The sequence below is a fragment of the Chionomys nivalis genome, chromosome 16, assembly GCF_950005125.1.
Source record: "Chionomys nivalis chromosome 16, mChiNiv1.1, whole genome shotgun sequence".
Lineage (NCBI taxonomy): Eukaryota > Metazoa > Chordata > Mammalia > Rodentia > Cricetidae > Chionomys > Chionomys nivalis.
The window spans coordinates 53,043,515-53,055,999 of NC_080101.1; the positions used below are offsets into that span (position 1 = coordinate 53,043,515).

At 46.3% G+C, this 12,485-nt stretch overlaps 1 protein-coding gene across 5 annotated transcripts in view; it reads right to left on the reverse strand.

Moving 5' to 3' along the window:
• Positions 1-401: 401 nt before the first annotated feature.
• The window catches only part of Stau2 (staufen double-stranded RNA binding protein 2), a 311,167-nt gene continuing 299,083 nt past the window's right edge, over positions 402-12,485 (reverse strand). For all 5 annotated transcript variants that reach the window (XM_057790251.1, XM_057790250.1, XM_057790249.1 and 2 more), the window contains 2 exons: positions 3,912-4,000; positions 402-2,825 (listed from right to left, as the gene is read on the reverse strand). In XM_057790251.1, coding sequence (XP_057646234.1) covers positions 2,732-2,825; positions 3,912-4,000 — 183 coding nt within the window. In that variant the 3' untranslated portion in view covers positions 402-2,731. The remainder of the gene's footprint in view (positions 2,826-3,911; positions 4,001-12,485) is intronic.

Sequence of the window (12,485 nt, forward strand, 5' to 3'; positions counted from 1 at the left end):
CAGGTTCTCCGTGGATGCTGGGAATGAGAACTCGGGTCTTCACACTTGTGCAGCAGGCATTTTACGGAAGGAGCCATTCCCGAGCCCCAAGATTACAATTTCCAGCTCTCTACTTTCACTCTATGGTGCACAAAATTGGTTGAAACTTCAGGGGGCTGGGGATAGGGGATCATGACTCAGAATGTATACTGGCGAGGACACCAGACGGCTTCTTAGAGGGGTCACCTTGGGAAAGGGGAGGAATGCATGTCATGGCCTGACGGGTGGTGTCTCACCATTGATCTTTGGCAAGTGGTAGTGGAAAAGATAGTCGGAGTTCCAGAGTTCAATATTATATTTCCAATTAAAATGTGAAAACAAACCTTTTTCGGGCAGCACATTGGCCTCGGCCCTAGGAAGTGACTGCAGAGCTCTGGGCTGATTGAGACAAGCTGAAAGCAGACACCGTAATTGATAAAGGAGATAAGTCAATCTGCGGCCTTTAAAGAATAATGAGTTCCATTTTTCATCAAAAAGATCTCCTTGTGCTGAAGAAACATTCTCTCAATAAATCTACTTAATGGTTTCCCTTCTAGTGATATATAACATTGCGCGGTGGAGCTGAGCACTGCCGCAGGCCTTGCCAATGCAGGCCCTGGTAATTCAGCTGGGGGAAGAAAAAAGGAAAAGAAAGAAAAATCAAAAGATGTACAGGAAGTGCCACTGTTCCAGGAACATACTTCAGAGCCTCTTCCTGGGCAGTTCTAGAAGGTAGAGGGTGCAGGATTTGGATGAGGAATTAAAATGTATGCAAATGGCCGGTCTCCCACCATCACTGACTATGCTCTGTAGGCTTGGTCATGATTCAGCCTGGGGCGACTCCTTGTGAGACAGCTCTGGTCAAATGCTTCAGATACCTGGGCCATGAGAACTGAGGAGTTCTGTGTCACTTGAGCTTGTCACCTTCCCACAGTCCTGCCCAGCTCACTCTTTCTGTAGAAGGCAGCAGTGTTTATTGTGCAGGGAGCACCATGCTTCGGTGGCCCTGCAGGAAGTCCTCATGGGGGCCCCTCACCCCATCCAGGTGCTGAAGCCACAGGGACAATGCCCTAGCAAAGTCAAGGGCCTACCTGCTGCCAAGGGAATGAGTTAGGGGGCCCCGTGTCCTTATTAGGCAGCAGAACTGTGCCCAAAGAAACGCTTCTGAGAACCCCAACTTTACAGACGTGTTGTTCTTTTCACTGGGACCCAGCCTTATGTAACCAAGCCCATTTCCTCCAAGGGCACCCAGCCCTCCCCGTGCCGGCAGACTTCTTCCCCACATGGGAGTCATTAACAGCAGCCCTGAAGTTATTTCCTTATAGTGCTGTTTGTTTATCCTGCAGTCGCGTGTGAGTCAGCCAGATCATGATGGGTAGTGGTTTTGCTTGTGAAATCTTACATAATTCTACTCCTATTGTCAGGTTGGGCCAAGCAGTTAGACCATATAGTGTTTTCTCATTGCACAATGTTTGCAAATCAATAAGGAGAAAGCCTGAACAATGCGATGACAGTGGCTGGCTGGACCAGGCCCTCGTCAGTCAGGTCCCAGTTACCCAGGAGGCTTGCCTGCAGTTTCACAGAGACAGCCAGTTCTAATTCCACGGCTGGGCAGGACAGCGAGGCTGGGTGGTGACCTTCCCCTCACGTTTCACAGCCCTGGCATTTAAAAGGCGGGAGGGAGGGAATGAAAGCACAACTCATACGGAAACCGACCAAATCTTTACTGCATCTGCCCCACGGTGGATTCCGACATGCTGGACCAGAGCGTGGTTAGCTAGACGCTTCAACAAGCTTTCCCGTCCCCACCATGTACAGTGTTTATCTTGATCCTACTCACTGTCCTGAGTCCAGAGGCAGTTACTGAAGACACTGGGTGCAAACCGTGAGCCACTACAACACACGGATGGGGGTGGGCACAATCCCCACGACAGGGTGGACGTGCAGAGGCAAGACGCCCCCTCGATGGCTCACGGCGGCGTCATGTAGCGCAAAACCCACAACTGCTTGTTTTGTTTCATTTTGTCCTTTTAAAAGTCCCGAAAGACATGGAAACTACTTGTTCCTAGCATTATTTTATATTTTAAGTCAATCATCTGATCCGATCTCGACACAGTTATTTGCATCCATCTTTGTGCAATGCACCTTAAAGTAATTCATATATGCATGTGTGTATGCGTGTGCGTGTGTGTTTGCAAGATGAAGATTACAAATATCTGCCTAAGAGGAGAAACTGTGCGACTATATGAAGACAACCATCACATTCCACAGCACATCATTGGTTAATTTCTGAATTGTCAAGCATTATTTCAAACGAGAGAGTATAACGACACAATCGCCACGACAAAACAACCGTTAAGGACAGAACCCAACCCAAACTCGGCTATGAATCATTTCAAGACTTTAGCCTTGTTTCTTACACGTTTCATTAATGGTTATTTTTAAGCTCCGGTAGTGGGATCAGATCTCTGCTGCCTCCGGGCAAAGGAGTTATGATCTGATCTCAAGTTCCAAGGGAAATGCTCAGAGTCTTATTTTCCCCCAGTTGAACAAACAGTACCATGTACATTATCCTTGTGTTAGAACAGTGTTGTCTTCACACACATAAGACTCAGACAATGGTACTAGTCATTCATTTCCTTGAACACAGACACCCTCATGCGTGCTGACAGCTTTATAAGGACGCGGTGGCAGCCGTGGGTTCTGGGAACTGCTAGATGGCCGACTTTGATTTCTTGCAGTCCTGAGTGATGGAGCCCGGGTTCGCCTGGTTATTGTCGGCTTTCTCTCGTAGGTGCTTGGCTTGTCTGAAAGATGAATATGTTAACAAGAGCTGAGGTCTGGAGCTGCACGTCTTCAGACATGTTTATTAGCAGATGGCACACAGGATGCAAAGGTCACCACAAGAGTGACATTTTAAAGGGAAGCAACAATATTTATGCTCAGATGGTCTGCTGATGAGATCATGTGGAAATGGTTTTGATTAAATTAGCTTATAAATGGTTGCCAATCTATAGACAACCTAAAATGCCACGTCTGTTTACCAAATGTTGTCTTACCTTTTAATATAAGTGACCAAATACTGGTTTTTGTTTTGTTTTGCACTCTTTTGTATGCTCATTTAACTATAGGAGCAGCAATCTACATTTTACTTCTCAAAGTCTGTGTTTTAATTCCAATGGCATCTTTTCGTCTGAATTCTGAGATCATACCAGTTCTTACTATGGCTTTGAAAGTGTTTGGACTCTATTATGCAAATATAATTGACTTTTCATTTTGCTAGTAAAAATTGGGTCTCTCGAGAAACTCCAAAGTCAGTCATTTCCATAGCACCTTATGTTCAACTCTCATAAAAAGCTATAAGCTGACTTTCAGGAATAATGATTCTACATGTATGTTTGCTATAGTCCCCGGTAGCCCTGTTTCTGTGACTGGGTATGTTAATGTTCCAGACAACAAAATAAAAAGCCAAATGCGGAAAAAAAGTGGTGGGGGCTGCTTTCAATCCTGCTTTGCTTTCTGTCGGTTGTTCTTAGAAGAAATGCGAATGCCATTTTTTTTTCTCAAAAACCGAGTTGGTAAGAGCACGCTTGACATTATGCCGTGGAAAGGGCCCTCTGCCAGCTGTGCAGCTGTCTGCAGTCAACAAGACCAGGGCTTCTCTCCCTGGCTTTGAAATGCAGAGACAATGGCCAACTCACAGGTTAGAATGCCCACAGACATTTTAGAAGAGTTGATTATGCCTATATACATGGTTTTTATTCTTTTGTATTTAACTGAGGTGTGAAGAGTGTAGCCATCATTGTCTGGCTTTGTCTTTAGCCATGCCATTACCATGTCTCACCTTTCATACAGCCACAAGAGCAAAAATACCGACCGAGGGTTTTACTCACTTTTCAAGGGAACCTTTTTCAGCATTCACTGCCCCTTCGATTGATTCCAGTCCTTGTTCAGAAAACTGTTTCAAGGCACTTAGAGCTGCCTGGAAGTGAGAACAAACAGAACCATTCACTGACTTTCACAGAAGGAACAGGTGACTGCAGAAGAAAGCCAGGATACAAAGATGTCATGGAACTTACTCTCTAGACCAGGCTGGCTTCAAACACACAGAGATCCACCTGCCTCTGCCTCCCGAGTGCTGGGATTAGGGTGTGTACCACCACCGCCCAGCAAGACTGTCATTTTCAACAGTGCTTTAGTTATATGCTCTTAATCAAAATTACATTAGAAAGTTTTCATCATTGCGGAACAAGGCATAGTGTAATGGCCTGTCCTATCCCTTTAAGAGACAAGCCCCGGCCACTCCCCCTGACGCAGGCAGATCTTCCTTTTGCTTCCAGCCTGAGTCTTTTCCTTTTTTCATCTCTCTCTTGAAGAGGCAGCTTCTGTCTCTCCCTTCTCCCCACTGCTCCCTTTCCCCCTCCCCTCTTTCTACCGTGGTCTCGGGACCCTCTACTGGCTTGCCTGCCCCTGCGGCATGGTCTCATGGTCCTCTGCCCACTGCCACTACTGGAGGACCTGCAACATTTTACTTAAACCATTACAATAAGTGCTCTGGATACATATGTATGTATATCCATGTGCACGCATGCACGCCCATGTGCACCCAGTGCTCTCTGATCATTGTCAGGGGATGGGAGTCGGCGGCATGCCCACCCTTCTCCTTGCTCAGAACTTTGCAAGATCACAAAGTTCCATCTACAAATACGGTTCCTTAAAAGGCTTCCGCCATGATGACTTTGCCAAATTTCTCCTCACATGGCTGAAACCATGTACATTCTTTTCCTTGAAATGCAAAGGCATTGGATTTTCTGTCTTCGGCTTTCTTTTCAAAGTTAGTGGACCTGGAACTCCAAAGAAGCCACAAAGTGGGGAGCAGACATTCATGCTCAGAGTGCAGGGGACCCTCAGAGGAGATGGAAAGCAAGACTCCCACTCCTGTGGGCTCTGGGGAAGCAGGACTGGCCCAGCAGAGGGCCTCCAGAGGTGTTGATAGGCCTTCTCAGGCGTGGGATACTGCCGGTGCTGACAGGCTGGTGGAGCCTGGCTGAATAGCTGGGAGGCACCAAAAAACGCAGTGCTGATAAGATCTACATAGCTCGTTGACACACTCGTGCGTGTTCCAAATTGTTAATTCTCTGAGTAAGAATTTGGTGCCTCTTCCCCTCCCCCACTCCGCCTCCTAAGCCCCATTAGAAGGGTTTTGTTGAGTCTGAGATAGGTGTCAGCGGGCCAGGATGTCTGAACCTTGGCGAGGCCTGCTGCTTCACACTTGGGGCATCTGGGTTTTCTCAGCCGCCTTTGAAAAAGGAGCTCACTCATGCGGTTTCCCAAAGAGCTGGCGAGGCCTATGGGCTCTTTGAAATTATTTGGGGATGGGTTAAGTTTAAACTAATGGACTGAGATTTTTTGTTTGTTTGTTTGTTTGGAGCCGGGCAGTTTTAGGTTTACAGGAACTGAGCAGGTAACCTCCACAGTTCCCACGCCCCCCTCCATGCCAGTCATCTACGACATCGTGCGTGCCCAAGGGGTGTCCGCTAGTCAGCAAATACCAGCGTATCAGCAAAAGTTCTTGTCAAGAAGATCCATACTAACATTCCTCTTTCTTTAATTTTATTTCTTTTCTTTTTTTGTGACGGGGGCTGGTCTCAACCTCCAGAAATAGCCAGGATGCCTTGGACTTCTGATTTCCTTGCCTCACCTCAAAATGCTTGCCTTACAGTCACGCGTGCAGCCCCGTGCCTGGCTTTCCTTAGGTTCTGACACCCATAACGACGCCGCTTCGCCGGTACAGCCACACTGTTCTGGAATCCCGAGCCTTGCCCATTTATTCTTGTCTCCTCCCAATTCCTGACTGCTCCCACGTTTTTTCTGCTTCAGTAGCTTTATCTTTTCCAATAGGTCGTGAGGTTGAAACGCTCTGCTCTGAAACCTGTTTCAGGGTCTCCTGTCTTCCCAATGCTCATTTCTCGTTAGAGACAGGTAAACTCCCTTTGTGCACATGTGCCACGGTTTATTTTACCCCTTCACTTCCGAGAGCCATCCTGACCGTTTCTAGTTTGGGGAGACTGTGAGTGGAGCTGCTGAACAGGTCTGTGAAGGCTTTAGTGTAGAACTTAAACATTCGTCTCTCTTCTTTTTGTTCCTTCTCTTTTGTTTCATAAGTCACAATTACAATAGGCAGCCATAACAGGCAATTTTCTATTCCAACAGAAGTGTTTCAGGAACTGCAGGTATATAAGCCTTCCTGTATGGGCCAGTTCCCATATTTTCTTTAAAAAATTAATACATTTTGAATTAAAATATAATTACATCACTTTCCCTTCTCCAGATCCTCCCAAGTCCCCTTCCTCCAATATCTTCTGTGCCTCACCTCTCAAATTGATGGTCTCTTTTTCTTTGACTATTATTGTTACATATATTGGTATATAAAAGTTTGTATAAATATATAAATTCTACCTGCTGAGTTTTTGTGGTATATATATATATATATATATATATATATATATATGGTTTCAGCTGTTATTATCTCTGTACCATGCTTCCTTCTAATAAAACAACTGGGCCTCATTTCAATAGTTTCTGTACTATACATTCTCGGACTATTTCAGGCCTAAGATGATGTGTGCGCTTTGTTATTGCTGTTGTACGGTGTTTGTTGATTTGAGATGGGGTCTTAGACATCTCAGGGTGGCCCTCCGACCTGTGACGCACTCATGGCCTCCTCTGAACTTCCTCATCTTCCCCTTCACAACCTCCCTAGTGCTGGGCTCTGGGTGAGCACTGACATTCCCGCGCAGCTAGAGTATGGTAGTTTTCAGAGAGTCTGGGGTGTGCTTCCCATCTCCCCGGGGGAAGCTGTGCCTTTGGTTGGGAGAACCTTCAGGGGCTTCTGCTCCCACACAAAGCTGTGAGCGAGAGGAGCACCCTGTGCTGTGACTTCAAGGCCCCACCTTATTTAGGGTTGGTTTATCTTTTTTTATTATTTATTTATCTATCTATTTTCGGTTTTTCAAGACAGGATTTTTCTGTGTAGCGCATGCTGTCCTGGAACTCATTCTATAGACCAGGTTGGTCTCCAATTCAGAGGCCCCTTCCTCCTGAGTGCTGGGATTAAAGGTGTGTGCCACCTCCCACCCCTCTGGTTAGCATTTACCTTCTTTACTTCACACAGCTGCTTTCAAGACTTAAACTCAAGCTTCAGAGACAGCTGTGGGCAGTTCGCCTCCTGCCCCCGGGATGGGAGATCTAAAGAGGAATCGGTCACTTCAATAGGCCTAGGAGACCTTGGAGACAGTGGAGTCCTGAGGGTGGCTACGCTAAGCACAGAGCTGCGGGTGTGTGCCCTCCCCTGGGCTTGATCCATTAACCCGAGCTGCTTTCCGGCTCCTGCATGCATAGGGGCGTGGAGAGCCAGGCCATGCACTGCCACGCTCCAAAGATCAAGCCAACTCTAAAACATACCAACTTCATGGAGCGACCTGATGGATGTAGATGCTTTTGTAGATGCAAATGCATTTCGAGCAAATGATCAGCTACCTTACTCAGATTTGTTAACTAGGTACATTACTGTCAAGATTGCTAATTTTTATCATTTCCTTCAAACAGACGATAGACTATCCATTGCATGCCGGGAAATTTTCATTTTCAATGTGATCCTGCCGAATGAAAGTCTTGAAAGTGACTGGTCTCTTGGTCCTGTCTGACTCACAGGACCAGCACAATGTGTAAACACAAATTTCTACACTTTAGTTTTAGTCAGAAATCAACCCCGGGCATCACCACGCTAGCCAAGCGTTCCACCCCACTCTAACGAAAGAATCCCTTGCAGGCTAGCTATAGCCTGTTTTCACTGTTTGCTCTGGTAACTCTGGCTCAGCATTGTCTGGAGCCAGGACCCACGTGACCGCTCTCTAAGCCCAGGGCCAAGGCATGCCTGTCTCATCAGAATGGAGATAGTGCTTCAGCACTTGCAAAACCATCCAGATGACGCTACCCTCGTGCCATTAGCTTGTCATCACTTCAAGAATGTCCTGCAGGCTGGGATGGCGTTGCGCTCTTTCGATCCATGCTGTCAACGGTCTTCCAGAGTGCTTGCGTGACTGCTCTCCTCCACAGGTATGCTCACAGGCTTCCAAGTAACATTTCCTTATCATCAGTGAGCTCATTCAGCCCACATAACCCAGAATACAATAGCTCACAAGTATGAGAGGATTTCTTTCTAACTTACAAAGGGCAAAGGCAACAATTTATCTTAGCTGTGTAAACAGTAATAGCTACCATTTGATGGACATCATTAGGTTGCAGTCATAGAATGGGGCCTCTTACCTGTATCACCTCAGGTCTTATCATAGCCACTAAGTTGATCTTACCCATAAACAAACGGAGGCGCCAAGAATTCAGTAACCTGCTTCAGGTCACTCAGTCGGTAAGTGCAAGGGCAGAGATTTGAACCCAGACCAAGTTCTGAGCCACATCACTGTATTTAGTCTGAACTGTAAAGTGCTCACATTCAGTGCCCCAGAGTCAGCATTGCTTCCCACGGCACCACTAATGCAGCATCAGCCCCATTATCCCAGCATCCTTTGTAATCCTCTTCCGTGCTCATTCTACCATTGCTTCTCACATACGTATTTCCAGTTCCTAGAAGAGGAATGTATTGTCCTGTTTCCAAAGCTACACACGACACACCTGCATCATTCGCAGTTGGAGCTAATACCAAATGCCTACAACCCTGATGTTGTCACTTAGAATTCCCCAGGGCCACAAAGGAGATGACTTAATTTTCCATGTCTTAACATTGTGAAGGTAACAAATCTTGCTCCCTTCACTAGCCTCCCGTCTTCATTCTTCAGAAAAACAGACAAACCTTTTTACTTCTCATCTGTGATTGCCTGCAAGAGGGAGAAAGCAGCTTTGGGGTTTGCTGGGCTTATGGGACACATGGACTACCGCAGTCGTAAGAGGCCAGGGTCACGAAGGTGCATGGACAAAGGCTGACCAATGTACAGACAGCCAGGCGCTCATTCTGCTGAGGGGAGCAGAGCGCACGCGCACATGCGTGTGTGTATGTGTGTGTGTGGTGGGGGGGTACTTCTTCTTCCAGGCACTCACAGAACTCTCAAACCTGTTTCCTCCTGCACTTATGTGACATTCACTGTGGGATCAGAGCAGGACTTTCCTGTCATCATCCTCATTTTTATTTTATTTATTTATCTTTGAGATAGGGTCTTACCACTTAGCCCAAGGGAGCCTGAAAGTTGCAATCCAGTCCCAGATTGGTTTCAAACTCACAATCGCCTTGTCTTGGCATCCCCAGTGCTCAGTCATCACATGAAGTCCCACCCCTCCCCACTGCACCCCTGCCCAACTCATCACCCACTCTTTCCCAAGAAAGGGCATTTACAGATTAAAGAGACCCATGGAAGGAGATAGGCGAGCTTCTGTTTCTACCCTCAGCTGCCTCTAGAGTCAGATCATGAACAATGCCTGAGTAGTCACACGGTTCTCAGCAAACCTCAGCTTCATGCTGAGCCCAACAAGCAAAATGAGCCTTACCATCAAACTCACAATCGTCTTGTCTCAGCAATTACCTCAGGGAACAATGGCTAATGATATGGCTTTATGAACAAATACTAAAATTGAGTGGTCCACAAACCTATCTAAACACTTCCAAAATATGTTCAGAGGATGGTAAAATCAACGAAACCCTCAGGTTTGAGCAATTTCAATTGAAAATACTGTTACCTTACTGGAGATAGCTACTTTAAAAAATTCCAAATATATTATAAGCATGATACGTAATACTGAAGGCAACTTTGAAATGGGGAGAAGAAAACCACCCGTATTGGGGCTTCCTCTTCAAGCCTGCTGAAGGAGCAAGCTCCAAACTGTCTTCTTGCTGAGCGTAAACAGATCACAAAATGCACTCCTCCCACTGCCTGCCACCCACCCCCTCAGCATGAACGCCTTGCTATGCGAGACATGTAAACTAATCCTGGGGAGCCGTGGGAAGAGGCGACTCTGGGTCCTGAAGGATGCTAACCCAAGTTGGGTAACTTCCCACTCAACGTGGATTCCAGGATTTCAAAGATACACTAACATAAGGACCAGAGCCCTCCAGAAGTCGCTGGCCATAAACAAACAGAGAACTCAATGATTTCATTTCCAAGGTCAGAAAATGTTTCCCCAGTAAATCAAAACAAACACACTCAGCATCTAATGGCTCTGACCACAGCCTGCCTACCAGCTACACCCTCAAACCCCAGCTTTATGTCCGTGAACTTCTTCTATGACTTAAAAAACAAGGAACGAAAAGAAAAAGCACATGGGGGTTTGCTGCAGCTTTGTTTGAAAAGAAGCTGGAGAAATGTTCCCTATTTTCATTCTTGTTTTCTCGGCCCTGTGTGTGTGTGTGTGTGTGTGTGTGTATGTGCACACACGTGTGTGTAGGTGTTGGGGGTGGTGGGGGATGGAGAAAGGGTGGGTGGGGTATATAGTAGAGGTGTGTGGGTGGGGGAAGTACATGAATGGTATGCATATGCAAGGCAGGTGCATGGATGGATGTGTGTGTGCGCATGCGTGTGTGTGTTTTCTTTAGAGGAAAGTATCTGCATAGATACATAGAAATATTTTTGTTCCTCAAAGGTTTTACAACTGTTTTATGAGTAAAGCCCCACAATCCTAGAATAGATGTTGCTACCACCTCATGTGTTCCTTGTTTTGAATGTTGTTATAGCAATGCCGGAAACATGATGCCAATAAGATACTTCCCATGCCTGCTTGCTGGATGTGTGTGTGTGTGTGTGTGTGTGTGTGCGCACGCGCGCTCTCGTGTGTGCATGCGCGTGCACAAAACCAGAATGGAGACACAACTTTCCAGTCATTTTTGCGATCTTTATCTCTCCTTCTTGTCAACTAGCAATTAACAAATATTGTAGACACCAGCTTTCCTTCTTCCTGCTTCCTTGTCAGGGATTAACATGAAATGACAACACAGCAGCATTAGGTCACCTTCTGAGAGACCACAATGGTCTTTACGAGAAAAATGCGACTTTTACCCCATGCCTTCTAAACAGCAGCCGTCTGTGCAGCTCTGAACAAGATGCCCAATGGATCCTTTTCTTTCCGTTGCTTCTGTCACTTCCCCCAGAAACAGGCTGCTCCTATCAAGTCAACAGTAGCTGCCCATCTGAATGAGGCCTTCATACTTAAGTAAGCATCCAGGGTTTATTTAGTTTTGCCTTTTCTCCCCAAAGTGCCTGCTTCTGGTGAGCTCTTGTGGGGGATCAGACATAACTGCTGATCTGCTCAGAGAGCCCACAGTTAATCAAATCAGACTCCTGTCAGAAGAAAGGCTCCTTTTATAGAAGTAAACATCCTCGGGGGAAGACTCCTAACTTCTTAGCTAAATAACTGAAACAAACAAACAAACAAACCAGAAGTTTCTTTAGGAAAAATAAAGACTGCCCAGCAGCCTCCTTTACTGTGAAAAGTCTTCATTATGTTTCGTATCTTGTCTCTGTCTCCCTCTCTTTTGTTTTTTGTTTTTCAAGACAGGGTTTCTCTGTGGCTTTGGAGCCTGTCCTGGAACTAGCTCTTGTAGACCAGGCTGGCCTCGAACTCAGAGATCCAGCTGTCCCTGTCTCCCAAGTGCTGGGATTAAAGGGGTGCGCCACCACCCAGCTGTCTCTCTTTATGTAAAGCAAGAGAGGCCCAAACAGCTTTGTGTTTCTGGCCATCTCGCACTGAGGTAGGCCCTTCCATCTTCTCCATTTCAGATGTCACCTTTGTATTACAGAGAATTACACTGAGCTTCAGTTAGCACGCTCACTGTCCTTCCTGGCGACAATTTCACCCTCGTCTGTGCTTTCCATTCATCCTTCCACAAGCCTATTAGTTCAGATAATTTCCATAAAATTGGCACTTTATAAAAAGACTTGCCCTTGAAAAAGAGGAATGTCTGCCTGCTAAGATGAAAATTACTTGTTATGGGAAAAATAATGAGAGGGTAGGTGATCAGAGCCGTGCGGATTTTCAGTAGTCTCCTAAACAGGTGTTTGGACTCTAGAATTTGGGGAATTATTTAAAGATAAGCATTTAAAGTAGAGACTTGGCCATCCATCGCCTATTTCTTGTAGTTAGGGGTCAGAACGGGAATCTGCACAGCTGCGGCCTGGACAGTGCAGAGCCCAGGCAGGTGCAGCACTGCCTGAGGACTGTGTTCATGTGTTCTGAACGGAACTGAGCGACTGTCTGAGGACTGTGTTCATGTGTTCTGAACGGAACTGAGCGACTGTCTGAGACTGTGTTCATGTGTTCTGAACGGAACTGAGCGACTGTCTGAGGACTGTGTTCATGTGTTCTGAACGGAACTGAGCGACTGTCTGAGGACTGTGTTCATGTGTTCTGAACGGAACTGAGCGACTGTCTGAGACTGTGTTCATGTGTTCTGAACGGAACTGAGC